The 26,186-nt window shown below is 44.5% G+C and overlaps 1 protein-coding gene across 2 annotated transcripts in view; it reads right to left on the bottom strand.

The window, feature by feature from the left end:
• Positions 1 to 2,423: 2,423 nt before the first annotated feature.
• Positions 2,424 to 26,186, bottom strand: part of FEZ2 (fasciculation and elongation protein zeta 2) — a 73,952-nt gene continuing 50,189 nt past the window's right edge. Inside the window, exons 6-9 of one of the 2 annotated variants that reach the window (XM_083176048.1) lie at positions 15,697 to 15,777; positions 13,697 to 13,772; positions 12,708 to 12,773; positions 2,424 to 7,241 (exon numbers count right to left, since the gene is read on the bottom strand). In XM_083176048.1, coding sequence (XP_083032174.1) covers positions 7,225 to 7,241; positions 12,708 to 12,773; positions 13,697 to 13,772; positions 15,697 to 15,777 — 240 coding nt within the window. In that variant the 3' untranslated portion in view covers positions 2,424 to 7,224. The remainder of the gene's footprint in view (positions 7,242 to 12,707; positions 12,774 to 13,696; positions 13,773 to 15,696; positions 15,778 to 26,186) is intronic. The other variant, XM_083176049.1, reaches the window with a different exon arrangement.

Raw genomic sequence — 26,186 nt, 5'->3', positions numbered from 1 at the left:
GAAGCCTGGTGCTGTCCCCGGTGCCCCTGGGCTGTGGGCACCGGGCTGATGTTGTGTAAAAAAAAAATAGAAAGAACCATTGGGTTCTGCTGTGGAACTATGAGTCCCAGCAAGCTTGGTCCGCATACTGGGACTTGGAGAACCACAAGTCCCAGCATGCGGCCCATTCATGGGCTTGCTGGGACTCTTCGTTCCACAGCAGAACCAATAGTTAAATAAAAACACAAAGACACTTGAAAAATAAAACTTTAATGCACACACAGCCCATTCACGCAAATACTTACCTATCTTGATAGTAGTTCAGTCCCCTTGTCCAGTAGAAATCCAGCATGTACCTGTGGAGGGAAACCATCAGGAGTCGCACGGCCGCTAGGCGGCCAATAGCGCTATTTGGCAGCAGGAGGGTGCCAGAGGGTGAAGGAGGGTGCAAGTGGGCCGCAGGAGGGTGAAGGAGGGTGCAGGTGGGCTGCAGGAGGGTGCCGGAAGGTGAAGGAGGGCAGCAGGAGGGTGAACGCGGGTGACGGAGGGCAGCAGGCGGGTGACAGAGGGTGCCTGTGGGCATCAGGGGGGTGAAGGAGGGTGACGGAGGGCAGCAGGCGGGTGACGGAGGGCAGCAGTCGGGTGACGGAGGGCAGCAGGCGGGTGAAAGGGCAGCAGGCGGGTGAAAGAGGGCAGCAGGCGGGTGACAGAGGGTGCCTGTGGGCATCAGGGGGGTGAAGGAGGGTGACGGAGGGCAGCAGGCGGGTGACGGAGGGCAGCAGGCGGGTGAAAGAGGGCAGCAGGCGGGTGAAAGAGGGCAGCAGGCGGGTGAAAGAGGGCAGCTGGAGGGTGAAAGGTCAGCAGCACGGGGGCGCAGGTGGTCAGCAGCATGGGGGCGCAGGTGGGCAGCAGCACGGGGGCGCAGGTGGGCAGCAGCACGGGGGCGCAGGTGGGCAGCAGCACGGGGGCGCAGGTGGGCAGCAGCACAGGGGCGTAGGTGGGCAGCAGCACGTGGGCGCAGGTGGGCAGCAGGGAGTGAATGAGGGCAGCAGGAGGGGGGCACAGGTTGCATCAGATTTTACAGATTCAGAGGCAAGGGTGGGCAGCTGGAGGGTGCAGGTGGGCAGCAGGAGGGTATAGAAGGGCAGAAGTAGGGCAGCAGGGGGGCTGAAGGTGGCCAGTAGGGTGATGCAGGTGGGCATACAAGGGCAGAAGTAGGGCAGCAGGGGGGCTGAAGGTGGCCAGCAGGGTGATGCAGGTGGGCAGCAGGAGGGTATAGAAGGGCAGAAGTAGGGCAGCAGAGGGGCTGAAGGTGGCCAGCAGGGTGATGCAGGTGGGCAGTAGGAGGGTGGAACAATGGCGGCTGGTGTGCCGAATTGCTGGGGATTCTTACCTGGCTCTCAATCACCAGCGGCAAGACACAGTGGGTGGGCAGCGGCCTGACAGTGGGGCATGCAGCGGCCAGGCGTGCACTCCAGGGGCGGCTTGCGGGGATTCCGGCATCCAGGGCTGACAGCGTGCGGCACCCCGGAGACAGCAAGTAAGAAGGACGCGGGCTGACAGCGGGGGGCAGCGGACTGACAGCGGGGGGAGGCAGCGGACTGACAGCGGACTGACAGCGGGCAGGAGTGCACTCCAGGGTGGACAGCGAGCTGTACACTGGAGGCTGCAAGGAGGGATGGGGGATGCAGCCGTGCCAGCCAGTATGAAATGGGAGCAGGGGGGGGATGTCCAGCGCACTCGCCTGCATGTGGATTAAAGAAGCAGGGTAGTGCGCTGGACATCCCCCGTGCTCCCCTTTCATACTGGCTGGCACGGCTGCATCCCCCATTCCTCCTTGCAGCCTCCAGTGCACAGCTCGCTGTCCGCCCTCGAGTGCACTCGCGCCCGCTGTCTTCCCCGCTGTTAGCCCGCTGCCTCCCCCGCTCTCGGCCCGCTGCTTCCCCCGCTGCCAGCCCGCTGCCAGACCTCTGCCTTCCTACTTACAGTCTCTGGGGTGCCGCCCGCTGTCAGCCCTGGATGCCGGAATCCCAGCAAGCTGCCCTGGAGTGCACTCCTGGCCGCTGCATGCCCCCCTGATAGATAGCCAGGTAAGAATCCCCAGCAAGTTTACATTCAACCAGCGCACCAGACCACTGCAGCACAGGCAAGCAATTTGTGACTGTCCAGGCGAAATGGACATGCTTTACCTTCGCCTCATTGGTGTTTTAACGCCAGGTGGCGTTCCGCCCTGAAATCACCCTGAATACACCAATTGGTGAAAGGGTGAAACAGAATCCGCCTGTCTAGCTGATGTAAAAGCTAGAACAGGCGGAACTGGACGTCCTAACGCCGGACCCTGAATATAGCCCTAAATTTCTAACACATGCACTATATGTGTTTTCACAAGGAAACATATCTAAAGTAAATACATTAAAAAAAATGAAACCCAAGAAACAGGAGAATACATTTAATTAGAATTTATTTTGGTTTTGCTTTGTGCTCCATGGAGTAAAATAGGAAAACAATCAAAAAAAATTCCACACAACTAAAATAACCAGTAAACAAATTAATGCTACAAAAGAAGAAAAAAAAATACAAAATACTTGCAATTGAAAAAGACTGCATGGTAATTAACAAATTGAAGCAAAAACCTTATTTCTTAAAAAGATAAAAGCTGTAAAAGACCTCAACAGGCTTCATTACAAGGTTGCAATTAAAGAACATGTAAACCAGACATTCATTGTTCAGTATGGCTAGAATGCCGCTCAATTTACCTGAAATGGACGAAGAACACTAAATCCACCTTATATGCTATCTGCATCATCTTTATTGCAGATCACTAATGGCAAGGACATAAGGCCAGATGCACTAAGCTTCAAAAGTGAGAAAATGGAGAGTGAAACAACAAACCAATCAGCTCCTGTCGGACATTTTTCAAACACAGTCTGTGGCATGGCAGGTAGAAGCTGATTGGCTGGCTGTTTATCACTCTCCATTTTATCACTTTTGAAGCTTAGTTTATCAAGCGCCTTGCCTTTCAAACCGGTATATTGTGGGGCTTGTGGCTTGACCTGGGTCTCAGCTGTGTGTGAACAAACCCGACTTGCAACTGATGTCCCAGGTCTGCGTCCCTGCTCAGTATCAGTGTTAACCCAGGGCCAATCCGGTCATCTGTACTGTGAATGTCACAACCTGGGGGGTTTTGGACTTGGACTGTGCTGAAAATACTCAATGGGCTGTGAGTGCTCTGCTGCCTGCAGATGAGGTAGCATTTAATGAGCAGTGACTCACACAGAATAGCAGGGCAGACAGGAGTTCAACACAGGAATTTCCCAGGTCCAAATTGTAGTGTGAAAGGGTCTAGTTAGCTGAGACACAGGATGAAGCCATATTCAAACCATATGTAGAAGCCCCGGCTCATGCCTGAAGTGGCTATTAGGCAGCTATAGCAGTAGGGGGAAAAAACCCCATTATAAATTCAAACTTCACATTTTGCAGCTAAATTGCAAAAATGTCAGCACTACAGTAGCTGCGACCTGCTGCCTGTTCTGGTTGGGCCAAAAGGCAGCAGTGTTGCATTACACTGGAACAAAACAAAGGATATGTTAAATGATTTTGGTTCATGTATTCAGTCACTATATTTGGGAGCTGCAAGATGCTTCAAGTTTAATTGAATACATATAGCTCACACACACACACACACACACACACACACACACACACACACACACACACACACGTTTTGACCACTAGGTTTTCGAAACCCACCCCAAGATATTAAAAAGCTAGAGTGAGATTGGCAGGCAGTCCAAGGGGATGTCAACATAAGTGAGCATTCCGTGATCAGGGGTTATTTTCTTCCAATTCAGCATGTCTAAGTGCTGTGAGGTATGCTTTAAGCTTAATTGAATACATATCTCACACACACACACACACACACACACACGTTCGGACCACTAGGTTTTTTAAAACACCACCATGTGTTTGCTGTGGAAGCACTGAACAGCTACATCAGTATGGTTTGATGATGTTGGCATATCAGTGTAGCAATTTTACTGCAATGAATTTGCAAACTTCATTATCAGATCTCAGAGACACACACACACGCACACACACACACACACACACACACACACACGCACACACACACACACACACACACTGAAATATCGAGTTCAGAAGTCCTTTAAATGCAGGTCCATTGTGTAAGCAAAAAATCTTTGAGGTCTTTCATTCAGTGCAAAAGTAAAAAAACAAACAAAAAAAAAAACATACATGGTATTGTAGAACAACCACAAATGTCCAAGATGATAGTTTAATTAACTTAATAATACTTATTTTATATAAAACAGAGACCTAATATAGGGTCATCTAACCTCTGGTAAATGAAAACCTCCATGTAAGTAACATGGCTTAGCCAAAGCAGAACAGTCAATTCATAAAACCAGTTTCAGTCCTATTTATATGCGGAGCGGATAATAGCATGCACAGCATCCACTGTATAGTAGTAGTAGTACTAATTATTGCACAAGTGGAGGAGGAGCTTTCCTATATGGTCTGTAGAACCCACCTGTGTGTGAAGTGTACAGTACTATGCTGCTGGCACAGCACATGAAGTGTATTCCTACAGTATGCAGGCATTTATTTCCAGGTTATAACCGAGAGCTAAAACATAAGCAGATACGCTCTGTTGGACAAATAATTCACAAAACAAAGTATTGCTCCACTTGAATCACCATCCCTTATGTATCTCACAAAGTGCTATTAATACTTTTATGTTCATGTGCATTTACAATGCTTATTAGATAATGAGCTTACTGTAGTGATGCTATTCTGAGTTCCAGAGTGCAGGATGTGGAAATATTCCACAGCCACTATATAGAAGCCCTTGAATGCATTGCAATTAGTCCTGAAGACCACTGTTCCTAGTATTCTGATGGTATTTGTCTGCATCCTCAGTAATTATGCACCAGAAATGCTGCATCTATCTGCCACGCACTTATACCTAGTACACATCTAGAAATGCTCAAATGAACCTCTTGTATAAAAGGTTGTACATACTGTACATAAGCCTATGTTTGTCATTTTTACACTTGTTTTCTAGAAAAAAAATATATATCCCTTTAATGAGGAAAGTTAAGCACTACATATTTGAAAATACAAGTTTATCCAATGTGAACAAATCCTAGTTTCCAGGATTCTCAGAGTTTACAATATCATGTTCTTTGTGTCATTTACTTCAGCAATGGTTGTCAGCAGCCAATGGGAGGCTTACATCCCTAATGCTAATGCTCTTGACATTCCAGAAACTTCAGAACTTGAGGTATGTATGCATAAAAACACTTTATTCGTTGAAAGAACCAGACTTTTTCAAATATCCCAGGCAAAAGCTGTGCGAGGGTCTTCAGGATATTCAGGAGCATTAAACAAGAACGAGTCTACTTTTTGAGGTACAATGCATATTTACAGTATCTCAAAGATTCCCTTTGAGCCCATTTACAACAAAATAGGCAGACATAGGAGAGAGACTTCCCTATGTCACTATGAAATGTACCAGCTGTTTGCAATTAGGGGACAATCCCATTGACTTCCTGGGACCTCAATAGCCAATTTGGATAATGGTTTTGTCTGCTTCTATGTTCATCACATGGCTTAACCACTTCTAACGGCATTGCTTTACTGCAGATCCACTTATAGATCCAATTAGTTTGGTTCACAGGTAACCAGAGCAGTCCTATATATAGAGTATATGACGCTACAGAACACACACGCCAAGCACCTGATTGTAAGCTTAATCCGGAATCAACTAAATAATTCCATGAGCAATGAGTAATTTGACTGCTAAATGAATAGTCAGCAGTTTATGTCTAACGCCTTTTGCATTAGAAGGCAAAAAAAAAAAAAGTTTATATATTTTCTATAGACAATCAAAAGAAAGCATCTGAAAACACCAAAAATATACTAAGTCACAGCACAAATTGTATCATAAATCAGAAAGCATCAGAGGTTTCTAATTAGTGTCCATCCATAATGAATGAATTAATAGGACCAAATCAATATAGATAACTATTGAGTCACACTGGACAATGGCAGCGCAAGCCATTCCATGTTATGGGTCACTGACAATTAATCAATGACTAACATTTGAAAAAATTCCGTAAAAAAAAAAGTAACTGTACAACACTGTAAATAGATTGTTTTCTAAAAAAATAAAAAGGATAAAGCATTTATATACTGTAGTTATCGTAGGTCTGATGCATGTGCGAGCGCTACAAATACAAATTTGCTAATTGCATCAGTCAGATATCCTGGATTCCAATTGGACATTAGAAACATGTTGCTAATAACTTTGTAATGGGGTCTTGCCTAAATGAAAAGGACAGCATTGTGTTATACTAGACAAGTAAATTGATAGAGGTAGCCATTCTGTGACCTAAACAAGTGCATTTTGAATTGAGGGGCAACATTATTTTGAATATAGTATCAGGCCACAAAATGGCTTTCTCCATGTAAATAAGTGCCTTGTGATGTGTAATCATAATACAGACGGTTAGAAACGTCCCAAGCAACTCATCATTCACTCCCCCCCCCCCCCCCCCCACCCCAAAAAACAAAACAAAAAAGAAAAACAAAGTAAAATCTGAAAAAAATTATTCTGTTTTTTCTTGGCCAGAGTGTAATCTTGTGTGGTATTTTTTAGTGTTCAGAAATGTGTGTTAGTATGAAAAAGACTTGAGAAAAATATATATATATATGTATGTATCAGTGCAATTAGCATATTTATCCCTTTTTATACAAGATTATGACATTGCTGTATTGAACTAGCAGATTATCCTGTTAGGTTAAACAATGTTATATTGATAAGCAATGGTCTCTTTCCTTCTTAAAAACCATCAAAGAACTTTACTTGCATTTACAGTAAAAATAGAATTCAACACATAAAAACAGGTTAAAACTGTACACTTGTTCTAATCTCATAAATATCATGTTCAACTACTTCTGGAGGAGCATATCCTGAATGGCAAAAACAGATTCTATGTACTGTATGTACACCAGCAATGGTGGGATCTCATAACACTTATCACAGACAAGGGAAACAGCTGAATAATTCGGTCAACATGCTCAAAAAACAGTTGAATAATAGAAATGGGGTGCTGATGAATGCAGATTCAGCTACAGGGTCTGTTCACATAGGAACTTCTAACCGATCCATGGAAAAAGCATCTTATACAAGAGATCTCATCCTCCAAAGCCAGGCGCTTCTTAGGTAGGACATAGCACTGTAATAAAAAAAAAAAGAACAAAAAAATAAACAATCCGCAGTAATAGAATAATTCTTTAAAAAAAAAAAAAAAAGGAGTTAACACACAAAAACCAACGATTATACCACAAATGAGATACTAAAACACTTACCTACAGCACCAGTCTACATCTACACAACAATACTTTAATTAAGGACTTGTGTTTTTGTATAGGTTATACTTTTGAGAATTAACACATATTTTTGCAAAAAGAAAATCAAGTGTTAAGCTGAGAACACATTAGGTGATATTTCTATTTTGCAGATTCCGACGGGTTGGAACAACGAAATCTAAATATGACGACAATTGTGTGCCCAATGGTTTTAAACCAGACAATTAAATTCCAGCCCATGCTTTTTCGGACAAAAAAAATATTTTTCATGTGGATCTGAGAAAGTTGCAGTTCAGCCTAAGAAATGATCACTGCCCCAATTGAGCCAAATAAATGCAGGATATTTGGTCATTTAATGCTATACTTCTGCCACCAATGGGGCCTGTATGTGTGGTCGGGGGATTCGCCAAACAAATAGCTGATAAACCATCACTTGGCAACATAACCAGTCATATTGATTTGATACAATTATTAATAGGGACTAATTCCCGGTCAGTCAAAATGATGGGTCAACATAACCTTAATGTCAGCACTGGTATTACGCTTGAATTGCGCAGTCATGTACCACAAAAGGTGACCGCTGGCACGCGCAACACTTGAATTTGCCCATAGCGGGGAGAAGAAGCGTTAACCTTGTATTATATAGGATGGGGTTATTTTGGGGATACATACTTCAGCATCTGGCCAACTTATGTGAATTAATATACAGCAGAATATAGACTAAGAGATCAATAAATAGCTCAGAACATGTTTATCAGACAGGCTGCACAGGACTGCAATGGAAAAACAGTTTAAAAAAAAAATACTAAAAATAGTTCCATCGCATACCATTATTCCATAAACTGAAATGTTGAAGTTCAGTATTTCCAGAACCAGAATTACTGTATTAGGCTTTAAAATATTTTCTATAGTGCTTGGAGATTTTTTTTTTGTACTATCATTTGACAATAAAGGATCCTAACTTTAAGTGTATTGTGTAAGACATGGTTATGTAATAGTGTTCATGCTAGGCTGATTTAGCAGGGTGCTGTGTCCTGCCTCATATTTAAAGTGCTAAAAGCGTGCTACCAGTGCCCTGCTAAAACAGCCTGCCCATCTACCCCCACCGGTGTGATTGGGGGACCCGGTGCTGCCACAGATGATCGGCCCGCCCCCCCGCAGTAACATCGGCGGGCCCGGCCCAGCCCTTAATGCTGCCCCTTACCCCAGCACCCTACCCTGATCCTAGAAGGATCACAAGATAATCAAAAGACTTAGGTTGCTCGATGAGCTTTATCTGCATTCCCTGTGGATCTGGATGATTTACAGACTATGGGGAGTAATTCAATCTGTGCAGATTTTTCTGACAGTCAGAAAATCTGCACTGGGATGGTCAGAGTGCAGATTTTTTGACTGTCGCAAAAATAGTCATGGTTGGAAAATTTGCGCCGGTGGAAAAACCATCCAAAAAAACAGCTACATTGAATAAGTATGTCCGGATTTTTGGCTAGCCAAAATTTCTGGACATCATTTAATACCTTACAACAGGCATTCCCAACCACGGTCCTCAAGGCACACCAACAGTGCAGGTTTTGTAGATATCCAGGCTTGAGCACAGGTGACTTAATTCGTTTCTGAGGGATTCTGATTAAATGTTCTGTGCTGAAGCCTGGATATCACTAAAACCTGCACTGTTGGTGTGCCTTGAGGACCGTGGTTGGGAATGCCTGCCTTACAATGTCTAGGTAGACAGTCAGAAGAAAGGATTGACAGAGCCTGCGCTAATCAAGTCAAGTGCATGTATGGTACTGAATTAACAAGTGCAAAAATTGTTCCTGCCTAAACTTATCAATGTCTATTAATTGTTGTATTGTAATTCTGCTTTATTTACAATAAAAAAAAAATGCAGAAATATAGCATAATATAATATTTAGTAAAAAAAATGAATTCCACTATGATAAATCACGCATATTTTATAGATTTAATATTACTCATGTTCTTGATATATTTTTTATGTAGGTGATTATTTCTTTCAGGTGGCCACCTGCTATCCTAGTGTACTGTAATTAAACGCGTAAATATTCAATAATATTTATAAAAAAAACCCGAAGTACCATATATGCACTTGATTTGCTCAGGCTCTGTCAAACTGCTCTAGAATATATTTGTAAGAATTTAATTTGGTTAACAAGGGGGTAATAGGATCTACTTGGGTTACATACTGGTTTATGGATTTAAAAATAAATAAATAAATAAATGTAGTAGGCAGTAGGCAATGGCGACGACATGGTGGAGCAGCACAGGCAGAGTCGTTTCAGTTATTTACCTATCTAAGAACACATAGAACAAATGTCCCGACTATGAGAGCAGCAGTGAGTACGATACCAGAGTTATCATCGGTCAGGCAGCTAAAGTGAGGCAGAATGTACAAACAAGTCTAATAGAGGCTGGGACAGTGAAGGCTTTAAGGTCATTATACCCAGCACCTGAAGTGAGGGTTCCTACAGCACCAAAGTAAAAGCCAAACGATACAGTTAGAACATGACATGGTACTATAGTGAAGCATGGTTTCTAGCAGCTGGTGGTCTTAGGACATAAGATTTCCTCAATAGACTCTTATCATCCTAACAGATTAAGCTTCAGTTATTAGTCTTTTATACTACGGTCATAAGTTATAATGATCCATCAAAAAGGATCTTACTACAAGGTACAGCTGGGCTGATTTAGAATCACCATTTGGCTTCCTTGGTTGCTCAAGGACCAGTAACATCTCATTTGCAGGCAGAAGAAAGCAAAATATGAGTTTAGCATATTAATATGAATTGGTAAACTGCCTTTTCTCATAAGCGGTGGTTGCTATTTAAGGGAACAAGGCAGACAGGCGACACTCACAGTGGCTTACAGGCGAGAGAATCAAGGCAGAAAATAAGGGGTGCATTTACTAAAATGGGAGTGCTTTTGAAGATGGGATATTGCCCATAGCGACCAGATTTGATCGAATATCTTCTAGAAGGTGCTAAATAAATAAGTAGAATCCGTTTGGTATGGTCAACACCCCATCTTCAATAGAACTCCTATCTTATAAGAGGCCAGATGTAAAGTCCCATACACATCATGAGTTAAAGATGCTCTTTATAATCCCAGTAATACATCCCAACACTGCACAAACCTCATAGCCATCCAGTATTACACCAGGGCTAGCACAACACAAAAACAAGAGAAGTCAGGTGAAACAGACAGAATGACACACATGCAAAGCTGTGCAATGTTCTCTGCAAGGACTATCACACCTCTGGATTATATTGTGCGGCATGTACATGTCCCTCAGTACCGTGGACTAAGGCTCTTATTCTGGTTCACTTGCAAAGGGCAAATTCCTTCTCAAATGGACAAAACCATGTGCACTGCCGGTGGGGCAGTAACTTGTGCAGAGAGAATTAGATTTATGTGGGGTTTTACTTCAAATGAGATGTATATTGCAGTGTCAAAATAATGCAGTCAGTATTTTCCCTGCACAGAAACAAAATAACACCCAAATCTAAATCTCTCTGCACAGGTTACATCTGCCCCACCTGGAGAGAACATGGTTTTGTCCATTTGAGAAGGAATTTGCCTTTGCGAGTGCACCAGAATAAGGGCCTAAATACACTTACAGTTTTAGCTTCTGTCTGATTTGCTGCCACATTTTTATACATAACCTTTACCACTAGATATAAAAGATATGTTAATTGGACTGCATTAAGAAACTCAGCCAATCAGCAATCTTGTACTCAAGATTGTAATGCAGATCTCAGATATTTCCCATGGTAATAAAAAAATAAATAAATAAAATAAAATACTCCACAAACAAAAAACAGACAGAAATAAAACCAGTGTGCCAGAAATTGGATCTATAGAAAGGCAGCAAATGATTTAGTTCACATTGCCATAGGACATGTATAAGGAAATAAAAATCACCTCAAGTTTAATAAAAACTTTAAAATACAATAACTGAAATCAATAGGAAACCAGCTATAACACTTAAATACATTCAAAAACAATACAAATAAAATTAAGTAAATAAAATGACTCACTTTGTAGTGAATGTATTACAACACTGAGAAATTTTGAAAAATCTATCAGACGTCCCTCTGAACCTTTACATACAGCCTCCATCTGCCTCCTCTGTATGCACCATAAGCCCCAGATCTTCCTTTCCGCTTTATAGCTTGCAGTGCTTGACCAGGTCTTATTGAGTTAAGGGGCCTGCACACTTAGAGATTCGCTGATCGCTTTTCGGGCGAGAAAAAGCCATCCTCGCCGACCAACCCCCCTCACTGTATTCAATGTTTTACAAAAATCCTCACCGTCCTCTATTCCCTTAAACGGTGAGGTTACCCACAAATGCAGCAAGCCCCACCGTTTGATGGCTGCACTCACCGTTTCCACCTTGCCTCAGGGAACAGAGGAGGTGAAAACGGTGAATGAAGGGGAGGCTGTAGAATACTCTGACGGAGAGCTATTGGCACGGCTTGCCGTATACAGTATATACGCCCACATTGAATATATCCCTATATATATTGAAAAATTTATGAAACCTTTTACTAATAAGACACAAGTATTATAGTTTTTTGTAATGGTACTAGCTGAATGCTGGGAATATTTGGTATAAACCAAGCAGTACTTTGTGTCAAAATTGCTCCATTTTATCCTCTATCCGGTGATACTAAAGTTACAGCAGACTAGATTTTTGAGGTGCTGTGACCAGTGGCGGCCCCAGGGTCAGAGACACATGGTGCGGCAAGAGACTAAGGGGTCGATCCTATTTTTTGCAAAGGGTTCAAGGTTCCAGTTTGGGTGCCATTCCAACGTGTTTAAATGCCGGCAACGGCACCCAAATTAACCAGATCTCGTACCCTTCGCTGGGCCGAATTCGCTTAAAATTGCTTAAATCTGTATTATAACGCCTATCTACTGCAAGTCAACAAACGTTTGTATCCCGTCTAAGGCTAAGCCAATGATTTAATAAGATCTCAGGCTAATACCAGTGTGATGTGTCTGGTTTGTACATCAATAAGGCACCAATACTTGGTCAAAGATGCAGTGAAGGTCCGTTGGGGACTGGTTTATTTGATCCCAAAAAAGCATATTTACCACTAAAGTACATTCTGATTTTTTGTAAACAGTATTTGCAATACAGACATTTATTCATCTTAATGTAGGTTTCCCATTATGATAAAGAAAAACAAAACCCCAAAAATCATCCATTACATTAGTGTTAAAATAATCTAAAGTGCACATTTACAGAAGTTTGTTTTGCATTTTGGTAATTAGTACCCCGAATAGACTTTAAAGGCACAGATGAGAGAACATACCTTTTAAAATGTAGTCTGTTAGCAAGGTTGGTACTCTCTCACTGTCATCTTTCATTGCATGGAGAACTGCAGAGATAAAAAAAAACAAAAAAAACCACAACATTAACTCTACACTAACACAAAGAGGTAGATGTGGCCAGCATGATGCTGTGCAGAAGAAGATCTGACAGACTGTGGAAACAAGTATCATTAACATAATCTGAGAGCCTCTGCTCATAGCTATACATTCCCATGAAACCGCAGGGCATGTGTATGGAAATGCGGTCGTGACGTGCATGAGGGGGGCGGACAGCTGACTATGGACAGGCAGTATACTGGCATTGGAATCCCAACTGCTGGTACTCGGACAAGGGCCAAGCGCATCCAAGCCCCTTGCAAAACTGCCCCATTAAGTTGGGAGCCCAACTATCGGGTACTTAAGAGTCAGTATTCCGATGTCGGTATACTGACCATTGGAATCCCGATTGTCGGGGGACCATCCGGCACCCCGTGTACAGATGCAGCAGATCTCATTTAAGCTGCTCCTGGTGATAGAATCGCTGTCTGCCATCTGACAGAAGGGGGCTCACGCGTCCAGTTCTGTCGGAGCCCTACGCTGGCTCCCTGCTGTTCCCCCGTCGCTGCCCGCAGCCCCCACTAACCCTGCCCATCTCCCTGAAGTGGAGACGGCAGGGAATCAGCTCCGCCGTGTTGACGGGGACGTGAGAGACCCATCCCCTCAGATGGAGCTCCTGTTTGCCAGCCTGCACCAGCTCAGGGGATCGGACTATTCCTCAGGCTGGCAGACAGGCGCACCATCTCAGTTCCACCCCCACGGCACTGGAATAAATGATACCACACGATATGATTACCACAATGTATTTCATGTTAATTAAATTAACCTCGTCACACAGTCCAATATGAATAGCTAAAAACCAATCGCAAGGACCACAAACAAATCAATTGCTTTAGAGTCCACAGAACCCATGGCGGAACGGCTTTATGCTTACTTTTGGTTAGTATTTGGAGATCTTCAACAGAAGGTGGCACATTTTTCTTCTCATAAGGAATAACTGTGGTTAAATACTGTAAAACAGAAAAACAAAGCAAAATACAAGAAGTTATAAATAACCTGCTAGATCATAATACATAACTGCAAAATTACTCTATTTACATATTTTAATACTATATTCACATTAACAACAGCAACAATTATAATCTAGAACACTGCTTAGCTACTGTAATTGGTATCCTGCACAGTCCCATATGCTCTAACACAAGACAGATCCAGCATACTCCCCATTACTTCATTCATGTAGCAGCTGGCAACAAATCCTCTGGTTGGACAAAATTGGATAATGATATTATAAAGCAGTGATCCTCTATATGGTTGTACAAGAATACAATACAAAAGGATACAATGAAACGTCTTAATCCACCACAAATACAATGTGCAGGCTTGCCTTTAGGACACAAAACAGGCCATACGTGTTGCACATGAAAAATTGCATGATCTGTAGTTGGAGGAATGCAGCAAGCACATGCATGGACTTCTGTTACTCATAACTGTGCCAGGAAGCCAGATGGCCATTTCACCGTATAATCTATCTCCGATTAGTTTAAATGATGCTGCAGCTTACATAGAACTGCACATCCCATATACCCGACCAATTCACAAAATACTTTGCATTTAGTTCCAGGCACTTTATGGCGGTCTAAAACTCATTCATTAAAATATATTCTATTTACTTTAAGTGGCAAATCGAATACATCAAGCTAAATATAGTCCATAAAATCATCTTACTAAAACTTAACTAAATGGTGTACAAACGAACACAGTAGTTACAAAACAGACTGTATACTAAACCATCACATGCGTTAGAAATAAAATATGAATGAAAATAAAAAGGAAATAGAAGAAATATGAGAGAAGGCTAGGGGTGCTTATTCCATTGGCTGGGACCACATCTGAAGTCATATGCCTGCTGGGTAAAGAACAGAGAGTGACAGGGGTCGTTACACACCTGCATACGCGTGAATGTAGGAGTAAACTGTGCTGTTTGTTCTATAGCTGCAGGGGAATAAACATAACTGCGGAGGATTGTAGAAATGTATTGGTGTCATTTATGGCGTGGCTGTAGGTAGGAAATGTTAGCAGCCAAGATTTGTGGTGGCTAAGGGAACAAATATGTTGTATGTTGCCACACACACACGTGTACTAATCACACTGCTTTCATCTTGTATTAAGCCTGTCATTTCTGTTGGTTTAGCTGTGTGCAATCTTGAAAAACATAGAGCTAATCATTCCACTGAAACAAACATAGAATTAAAGTTTAGTGGTAGAACGGCAGACAGTCCTAAAGCAGCTTAGCAGTGTCTGTTGGCCCAGCAAGTCACATAAAGCAAAGTGACACGATACACGCAAACCATTATGCAGTGCTAGATCTTATAAACTTAGCGGACATTACCGAAAAGGTTTCACAAAGATTGCACCAACCAGATTAGCACCCTTTGGATTTGCTTGTTGATATCACAAGGTTTATAAAGAGATCGGATATAACAGTCAGTAAAAGGTCAAGATCAATGTAGAAGAAAAAAAAAATTCGAAAAAAATGGCAAACAAAACTCAAGTGTACAATATCTATACTTGGCATTACCAAGCTAATCACGAATTTATTCTGCAACTTTGCATTTGTGACTACAGTGTATAATATGCTGTATCAACAACTGCAGAAGAGAAATGTTCAACCCTAAACCCTAAAGAGCGCCAAGGCAGAAGAACACTCTAGAATCTAGATAGATAAGGCTCTGCTCTCCCAGCATTAATCCACTGGTGTTCCCAAATTTGGCACACTGCACCAAGAAGGACTGTCTAACACCAAACCTAATATACTGCTGAAAATAGAGCAACGGCTAAGAGTAATTCCTAGGAAAGACTTGGTATACAAGATAATACATGGGATTGACAAGATCAAAAAGATAAAAAGGAGAGAAGAGAAAATCCCAGCACCTGTTTATCTGCACCAGAACTCCCAAACGTCTGACGAAGGCTATTCTGTATGACGTTTGATAAGCCTTCCATGCTGAAGCGCTAAAGCACACGAGTACAAGAAGCATTAGAGGAAGGAAGAGAAAGGAAGAGAAAGGAGGTGGTTAGTAAGCAGTTTTATAGTAGACGTACAAGATTAGACAAGTAACAGGCTGAGAACAACCAGACACAGATGTATTTGATGCTAGGCGTACTGTATGAAGGACACGCCATGTGCATGTGACGCTAGACTCCTGCCACAAGTGAGCTACCAGTTCCCGTGCATTCAGCATTAGGCTGTGCTGTGTGTGATGGGACCCTGTATGGGCACCATTATTGCTGTTTATTTACATAAATGATGGTACTTTAAAAAAAAAAAAAAAGGAGGAATTTGGTACTTACCGATAATTCTCTTCTCCGAGGCAGCAGGGGACACTGCAGTCTGGTTGACTGATGGGGATAGAGCTGGTGTACTGAGGAGTCGGCAATTCTAAACTTTTGTAATGGCTGACTCCTCCCCCCTCTATCCCCACCCAGACCCCAGTCTTAGAAAAACTGTGTCCGAGAGGAGAGAGGCAGGCAAGCAAGTTGAAGGAAGATCCAAAAATGGTTAGCCACATGCATAACTACAACATATATGTACATAGGCAAAATTGCAGGATGACAACCGCTGGGCGGGCGCGCAGCATCCCCTGCTGCAGCGGAGAAAGAGAATTATCGTTAAGTACCAAATTCCTTTTTTCTACTTTGTGCAGCAGGGGACACTGCAGTCTGGTTGACTGATGGGGAAATACCAAAACTTTTACTCCCAGGTGGGAGAGCGGAGGGACTCCTGCAGAACCGCCCTGCCAAACAAAGATGCAGAACTGGCAAACTTGTAAAAACTAAGAAACGTATTAGAGCCGAACCAAGTGGCTGCTCTACAAACCTGTGAGATAGAAATTCCCCTAGAAACAGCCCAGGAGGTGCTAACAGACCTAGTGGAATGTGCAGAAACACTGGAGGGAGGATGCCTGTGGGCATGACGATAAGCCTCACGAATAGTGAAACAAAGCCAACGAGACAACGATTGCTTTGATGCCGGCCAACCTCTCTTTTCCGCACCATAAAGAACGAACAGGCAGTCTGATTTACGTACAAACTCGGTCCTGGAAACATACACCCTTAGGGCACGAACTACATCCAATGAAACCGGACCTTCTGTGAAGGCCGGAACTACAATGGGCTGGTTAACATGAAATTTTATAACCACCTTTAGTAAAAAAAATCCTTATTAGTCCGTAATTCAACCCTGTCCTTATGAAAGATAAAGAAGGGAGGTTTACAGGACAAGGCCCCCAGTTCCGAAACCCTGCGTGCTGACGCCAGGGCCAACAACATGATAGTCTTCCATGACAGGAACTTTAAATTCAATGGGTTTGATTCAATGGGTTCAAAGACCTCTGACTGGAGGAACCGGAGAACAAGCGACAGATCACAGGGTTCCGTGGGAGGTACAAGAGGCGGTTGAATTCGCAACACTCCTTTAAGAAAAGTCTGGACTTCTGGTATTACAGAGACGTCTGTGAAAGACCAAAAGCGCAGAGACCTGGACTTTTAGGGATCCTAAGTGGAGACCAGCCGCAAGACCAGCCTGAAGGAATTCCAACAATCTTGGAAGACTGAATATAGCCTTTGGACATTTCTTTGTCCCACACCAACAGACATAGGCCTTCCAGATGTGGTAATAATGACAAGAAATGACAGCTTTTCTCGCACTCATCATGGTAGGGATCACTACCGGTGGGACACCTCTCCGCTTCAGAAGATCGGCCTCAACAGCCAGGCCGTCAGACGTAGCCGAGGTAGGTTTGGGTAGGCGAACGGACCCTGCAGAAGAAGATCTGGACGGAGACTGAGCTGAAGGGGGTTCCACAAGAAGAGACCGTAGGTCGGAGAACCACAACCTCCTCGGCCAATCCGGAGCAATTAGAATCACAGACCCTAGAATCACAGACCCTGACCCTCTTTTTATCTGTTTGAGAACCTTTGGAATAAGCAAGATCGAACTCCCACTTGATTGACAGCGCATCCACTGCCACTGCCGCTGGGTCCCGGGACCTGGAACAATAAAGCGGGAGTTTGTTGTTCAGGCTGGATGCCATCAGGTCTATGTGTGGAGTCCCACCTCTGAGTGAACTGCTGAAAAACTTCCGGATGCAGGACCCATTCTCCCAGATGATAATCCTTGTGGCTGAGAGTCCGCCTCCCAGTTCTCGACACCCGGGATGAAAATGGCATTAGAGTTTCTGAATAAGCCTCCGCCCATTCCAGAATAGGCCTGATTGCCGCACAGGCTCTTCGTACCTCCTTGGCGATTGATGTACGAAATTGCCGTGGCATTGTCCGTGGAACTGCCCTCCCTGCCAGGAGGTTGTGCGCATGTAACAGAGCCAGATGAATGGCTAGCAACTCGAAAATATTGATAGGGAGCAACGTTTCTTGGGAAGTCTACTGACCCTGGAACACATGGCCCTCCGTCAGCGCCCCCCCAGCCGCGGAGGCTGGCATCGGTTGTTAAGAAGGTCCATGCGCACGCTTTGAAACTGCGCCCCCTGAGAAGGTTAGACGTCCGAGCCACCACTGCAGGGATACACGGGCCTTCCTGGACAAGATTATCTTCTTGCGGATGTCGAGGTGGGATCCCGACCATTGGCCTAGCAGGCTCCACTGAAAAGAGCGCGTGTGGAGACGCCCAAAATGAAGACCTTTGAATAAAGCCACCATGAGGCCTACCAACCGGGTACAGAGATGAGCCGAAACCCGAGGTGCATGGAGTACCTGCCGTACCACGTTTTGTAAAGTCACAATTTTGTCCGGTGGTAAGAAAATCCTTTCCTCTTTCGTGTCGAGGACAAGCCCCAGAAAAATTAATCTCCAAGACGGTTGAGGCTGAGATTTTTGAAAATTGATGATCCACCCCAGACGTTGGAGGAATTGACATGTCAGAAGGGCAAGAATCTTGCAATTTTTCCCTGGAAGGGGCTTTCAGCAGTAAGTTGTCCAAATATGGGACGATGGTCACTCCTTGGAGACGGAGGGTGGAAACCATGCAGGCCATGATTTTGGTAAATGCCCTGGGTGCAGAGGACAGACCAAATGGAAGGGCCTTGAATTGAAAATGTTGATCCCTGAGGGCAAAACGGAGGACCTTCTGATGGCCTTCCCAGATCGGGACATGTAAATAGGCACCTTTGATGTCCAAAAAGAGAAAATAAACTTGTTTGTTTCCAACCCCGCTATTAGTCTTGATGGATTTCATTTTGAACCTGTTGTAAACAATGTTAAGCTCAAAATTGGCCTGACCGAGCCGTCCGGCTTCGGTACTACAAAGAGGCTGGAGTAGTAGCCCAGGCTCCTCTGCGACACCGGAACCGGAACAATAACCCATGACACTAGGAGTTTTTGGATGGAGGCACACAGGCCGCGTTTGACTGCCGTTTTGCTGGCAGGCCTGTTGTAAAGAAGCGTAGAGGAGGGAAACCATCGAATTCTATTTGGTATCCTCGGGAAATAACTTGGAGAACCCAAGAATCTTTGCAATGGTCTGTCCATGCGTCCAGAAAGGACATTAACCTGACGCCCACCTTGGGGTCCCCCAAGTGAGCTGGAAGATTTTTCTGCTCGCTTGGCATCCTGCTTTCTAACCGAGGGCTGTGCTGTGGAAGAGGCTCTGCCGCCTCTACCTCTGAAGGACGAGAAGGCTCCTCGAGATCTGCCTCTGTAGGAGAAAGGAACGAAAGGATGATCCTGCAAACTGACGCTTTGGCGCTGTGGAGGAAGATGGTAAAAAGGTGGACTTACCACCCGTGGCTTGGGAGATGAGTTTATCCAACGCTGGACCAAAAGTCCCCCATATAAGGAAGACCCTCCGTGGCTTTTTAAATTTCTGCTTCCGCCTGCAAAGACCGCAACCACAATGTGCATCTAGCCAACATCGCATAATCTGAAGTTCTAGCACCCAATTCAGAAAGATACAAGATTCAGACAGAGACAATACTGGCGCTTCAAAAAATGCAAAGGTTACTTCCCTTCAAATGTATGACTTTCAACACTTGTCCTCGATTAGATTGAGTGAATCCTTACAGATGAGGTTTTCCCGGAAATGTGTACATGAAAAAGAAATGCATGAACAACAATAGTGAAGTATGTCCAAACAGTTCCTTATTTTTCTCTCTTTAACCTAAAAATTCTTCACCCGTGTGCCTGGTTCTAAGAAGCTTGTGCTGGTCAACCCTTTACCAGAATAAAACGATTGCGTACCAGACTCACTAAATCGTGGGTATAGGAAAGCCTATCAAGGTATCTTTCAGAGGCCAATACAAGACCCTCCCTATGTGACGTTTGTGCTTATAGAGACCGACAGGAAATGAGGTGCGTACCCCAACTCACTCATAAATGAGAATGCACATTCCCATCAAGGTATCTTTTTGGAGGCCAGACGGTAGGTATTTTGCACACAAGGATCTTTTTAATACAACTTCCTCCAAAACAGGATACAAACAAAACAATAAAAAGTGGTGAGGACAAATACAATGGATTCCAGACTTTCAGATGGGTAGATGTTAACAGCAAAAAAGTCTACAACCTGGAGTGTCCGGACTTGCATCCCAGGTGTATCTGACTCCGAGCCACAGTCTGTCAATCTGGATCCAAGATTATCCTCCTCCTTTGCTCCCCTACGCGTTTTGACCCTTCCTGGGTCTTTGTCAAGGTGTGCAGAGTACTGGGAGGTATGGGTTTATATACCCAATAGACAGAAAGTTACTTTCCTTCCTGTTTCCGGTTTGTTAATTCAATTGCCATCTAATACATTTGATACATTACGCAATTCATATTATACATAATACCACTGTAAGGAGCCGATTGATCATTTAATATAGATGGATCCGCGTTCCACTGTTGCTCAGCTCGCTTTGAGACTGAGTTTCCGGCGGAAGCGAGGTGTGGAACGCAAACCAGGAAGTCCCTGCGTTCCACACATTGATGATAGCAGTGCGCTAGATATTCGAGACGATTCTAGACGACTCTGGAGCGTTCCACTTGCTGGGAATAGAAATTCAATTCAGAAAGGTCTGCTGCCACTTCCCCTACATAAGCATACTTAAGGCATTCCGCCAACGGTACCAATTCAGAACATGACCTGTTCTGTTGAAGTCCGAGGGTTAATTCCTCCACCCATTTTTCCATGGCAATAGCTACCCAAGCAGAGGCTAAAGCTGGTCTCAATAACACTCCTGCAGAGCAGTAAATAGATTTCAAAGAAGACTCTAATCTACGGTCCGGCGCTTCCTTTAATGAAACTGCACCCGGAACCGGCAGAGTGGTGCGTTTAGATAAACGCGATACAGAAACGTCAGGGGGAGGAGAATTTTCCCACTTACCCCTTGACTGAGGAGAAAACTGAGAACGCATTTTTAAACGGTTTGAAATCTGAAACTTCCTATAACTCGGATTAAACCATCTACGCCCTGGGAAATCTCTTCCGCAGGCTCCTCTCTTGAACCGATTGTACTAAAGTAAAGTAAACTCACCCTCCTTAAGGTCATCATTCTCATAATCTGAATCTATATTCAATACAGATGAAATAGGTCTCTTTGAAGGACCTGACTGAGAAATGTGAGAGGACCCATTACAGACTGAACTAGATTATTAACACACTGAATAAGACAGACAGACCAGAAACCTGCACCTGCAGAGACTCCCTTTCCCTACGAGACACTGCCAGTTCTGCAGCCAAGTCAGCCAGGACAGACCGAATGGGGTCCCCCACTTGTGTAGGGACTTGGGGGGCAGAAGATTGTGGATGAACCACCACAGGGACCTGTACATCACTGAAGCACTTTTCACATAAGGATACCCCTTTAATGTGCTGAGTGTACTGGTCTTTAAATTTTTTGCAAACATAACTCTTTAGGGCAGCTTTGGATGTAGCTGCCTTCCCTGCCATAATGCTGTCTGACAATCACAACACTCACACAGATCTAACACCACACAATAACTGCGGCCTGAATGGGCACAGGGAGAGAGTAGCTACAGCCAACCCCAATTGGTGGATAGTGCACAGATAAATACCCTGCAACAACAAATTTTTCTGAGGCCAGTAAGCTGGAGGACCAGGGCCTGCCTTAACCTGGAGGGAGCCCTCAGAGAACGTGTGCCGGTAATGTCGCCGAGCAGCAAGAGGAGGAACAACTCCTTCCCTCTCACTGTGCGCGCCATCCGCTGACATCAGCAGGGGACAGGGTGAGAAGACGGAGGAAGTCACGCCCCCCCCCCCGCGCACCATGTTAGCTTGGCAGCGGCGTGTGTAACGGCGACTGAGACTGGCCACAGCCAGCTCTGACATTGCCGCACTAAGGCTCTGACAGCGTGCTGCATGTAACGGCCGTCAGAGCCCGGCTCCCTCTTCCGGCCACCGCCCCTACCCCAGCATCTGTGTCCCTGGAGTTGCGGGGGTGTACACCTGAGGATCCTTAACGCTAGCCGCAAGCGGCTGTGGCGGGTCCCCGGAGAGGTGTCTCCGGTGGCATGGACGTGGAAGTGCACCGCATGCGGTGACGACCAGTCCCTTCCAGGGTCCCTCGGCGCAGGCAGACCTTTGCTAAAGGGTCTGCCTGGTTCAATTTTCAGTTATAAGTTATAAAAAATTATTAAAATTAAATAAAAACAAATAAATATCTAAGCTCCCTCCGGAGCTATTGCCCAGGAGACCGACTCCGCTGGCACTTTTTCTAAAGGCCCATACATACTGGGCGACTGAGCTGAAAGCCGTTGAAAACAGCCTGTTTGAGCGGCTTTCAGCTCAAAGCCGCCCAGTGTGTATGGCCCGGCGATAAGCGCTGCTGCGCGCTCATGCTTCATCGCTGGGAAAGCCGCTCATCTGCTGGTTATAGTAGCAGATGAGCGGCTTTTAGGACGGCTTTGCATAGCTCTGCATTATGCAAAGCCGCCCTCCCCCCTCCGTCGGCGCCGGGCAGGGGGAAAGCCGCCGAGTGTGTATGCACTGAGCAGCTTTCCCCGCAGCGATGACCACGATCATCGCTGTCCATACAGTACACGCTAGGCATAGTCGCCCAGTGTGTTTGGACGTTTAGACTGGGGTCAGGGTGGGAGTAGAAAGGGGAGGAGCCAGCCATTACATCACCAGCTCTATCCCCATCAGTCAACTAGACTGCAGTGTACCCTGCTGCACGAAGGGGAAAAAAACAAAACAAAAAACCACAACAACAATTTGACTTTGGAATGGATAGAGAAAGACTGCTGCATGATCTCATTTGCTTTAGGCACCACAACATTCCTACATCCCCCTCTTGACTGTGTTCCAGACGTAGGTCAAAGCAGGACAGCATTCAGCATGGATGATGAAGCACTGTACATTTATCAGAACAAGGTCACATGTAAAATGTGACAAATCACTGGGCACACATGAATTGCTGTGCAGTAGAAATATGTAACGTACTTTTGCCCAGAAAAGCTGTGAATATTCAATTCCCCTTGATGTCTGGCACATTTGATCACTGAAACTGCTCTAGCTGCAAAATTATGCAAATCTGCTTGTCACATGAGTCTGATACTAATTGGATTGCACCACATGGTTCAAAGCATGAAGAGGGTAACAGGTGCTCATACACGGAGCGATGTGCTCCGTACTTTTTGTGCTACTGTAGATCGCATTGCATCTAGTACAAAAAGAATGCAATGTGCTACAGCAGCGTGCTTTCTGTACTAGATGCAATGCGATCTAGTCCACAATGTGCAGGCTGCAGGGCCGGTGTAAGGCTTCTCAGCACCCTAGGCAAAACTTCAACCTACTGCCCTACCCCCCCCCCCCTCATACTGCCACCAATAACCATTTTCCAACCCCTTAATGCATACTTGCCTAACATTCTGGAATGGCAGTGAGCCTCCCAAAATTCAGTGGTCCTCCCAGCCCCCCCAGGTAGGTGGGCAAGACCCCTGCTTTCTCTGGAGGCCCCCAGCACCCTCCCCCTTTGCCACCCGCAACAGAGTACAGGAAGAGAGGGCAGCAAAATAGGGAAGCATGCCTCAAGGGAAGTATGGAGGTGAGGTCGTAGAGGTTCCACAGCAACCACCTGCATTAAGTACAACTAGGATCCTCACAGACATCCTTGATTTTTTGATAGGCAGACTTGGTGGCGCCCCCTAGATCCTGGTGCCCTAGGCAGCTGCCTAAAGCTGCCTAGTGGTAGAGCCGGCCCTGGCAGGCTGCACATACGGTTTGTGCTGTACAATGTGATGTGTGCGGGAGCCCGCATCGCAAGGACAAAACGCTTCTTTGTATGGGCACCTTAAAGGGAACTTTATGTGATTCAGATATTACTCAAAGTATCAAATGACTGTATATGTAGCCCATGTCCTACAATGGGCTAACACTGGAGGTGGGTGTTAAGGTGCCCATACACTGCTGCGACGTCTCGCAGCAGTGTTTGGATACCCTGGCAAGCCGCCAGGAACTTCCTGGCGGCAGGGACGCATGCGATCCGTTGTGACACATTTTACCTGATTTATGTTCAACAAATATTGATGAATGAGGGTTAAGTATAACAATCCCCCCCCCCCCCCAAACAAAACAAAAACAAAAAAACAAACCCACAATCAGGGGCGAATTTAGGGGTCAGGCCGCCCCTAGGCACAACATTTTTGGCCGCCCCCCCCCCCTATTTTATATATATATATATATATATATATATAATGAAATCAATCAGTGGGCACAGTTAGCATTGTGCCCAAAGGCAATACAATATCCTATGTGAGATACTGTACATTGGCAAGGAAAGCAGTAATTGTCATTAGGTTCTCTTTTAATCTAATGAATGGCCACAGACCACAATAAAAGGATGACTGATGACTGCATCCTCTTTTGTTTAAAGGCTTCAACTAGAGTGAAAAATCTAGATCCAGTGCAATAGTAAGACTGACCAACAGTTACAGAATTATCACAATAAAAAAATAAAATATATATATATATATATATATATATATACACACACACACACACACACACACATAAACATATGTATATAAATATATATATATATAATATATACACATGTATATGTGTATATATATATTTATATATACACAAACTATATATATATATATATATATATATATATATATATATATATATATATATATATATATATATATATATATATATATATATATATATATATATATATATATATACTTCATTCAAATGTAACTGTAGCCCACCTCATAACGTGGAGTATTAACTGTATGTGCTATGACTGTCTCAGTCAGTCTCTCACTCAGACACTGACTGAGAGCAGCGCAGGATGAGCTCAGCTCAGCTGCTTTCCACGCCCATTGGATACACAGCAGCCAATAGGCTGTGTGTATACAGTAGCCAATGGGCGCTGGAGGCAGTGAGCCTGAGCAAATCAGCTCAATCGACGAAGACGGAGCCATGGGGGAACCATGGATATACATACACAGCCTGGCAGTGACAGCAGCGAGCCGCCGCCGGTGATGTACATACTACTGTGTGCATGGCAGAGCGGGAGGGTAGCGGCGGGTAACGAGCGACGCTGCCGCTGACATATGATGATGAATCATGTCAGCGGCGGCGCCGCTTGTCACTTGCCGCTTCCCACCCGCTCTGCCATGCTGCTATTTAAAAGCATGGCAGTCCGCAAGTGCCGCCCTAGATTAGTGCCGCCCTGAGGCCCGTGCCTCACGGGCCTAGGCACAAATCCGCCTCTGTCCACAATGAATGTCACAATCTGCAACCCTTGGTTAAATAGAGGAATATTTGGTTTATAGTAGATATATTATATATATTAGTTAGCCACATGTTCTTTACCCTATTGCTGCAGATAGACACAGGTGTCAGCAATTCACAGTTTAGTTTAGAAAAGTGCAAGGCACAACAAAATCTATGCAAGCAGCAGATGAACATATACAAAGAAGGCTGGTTGCAAGGCTGGTTGCGGGATTCAGGCTGAATTTGCCCCGTGTGTACAGACCAGATCAGAATTGGTCATTAGAACAACAACCACCCTGTCAGTAACTACTGCCAGAGACTTGTCCATCTGTAGCCCACTCACAAAATGACCAATATGTAATTACATGACTAGCCAACCTTGCACGGATTTCACTGAAAAATAAGCCAGAAAGATCACACCACTAAAAGTTTTTTTGCTTCCGGGACTGCTCCAATACCTTCCTTGGTGTGCAGCTGCATGTCCCGATTTGCACATTTTGGCAATAGCACTGGCTCCATGCTAGGTGCAGATTGTCCATCAGAATATGGCCTCATATGTAGTGATTGAATGTCTTTGTTCGCAACCACTTCAGTGACACCCCCATAATATGAACAGTCTCTGCATGTCCATATAGCCACTAGGAATGCCCAATACAGTTCCAAGACCCTTTAGAGTTCATGC

Source organism: Crinia signifera, chromosome 3 (assembly GCF_055691185.1).
Source record: "Crinia signifera chromosome 3, ASM5569118v1, whole genome shotgun sequence".
NCBI classification, from domain to species: domain Eukaryota; kingdom Metazoa; phylum Chordata; class Amphibia; order Anura; family Myobatrachidae; genus Crinia; species Crinia signifera.
The sequence above is the reverse complement of the archived record's forward strand: the minus strand, read 5'-3'. Positions and strand labels throughout refer to the sequence as shown.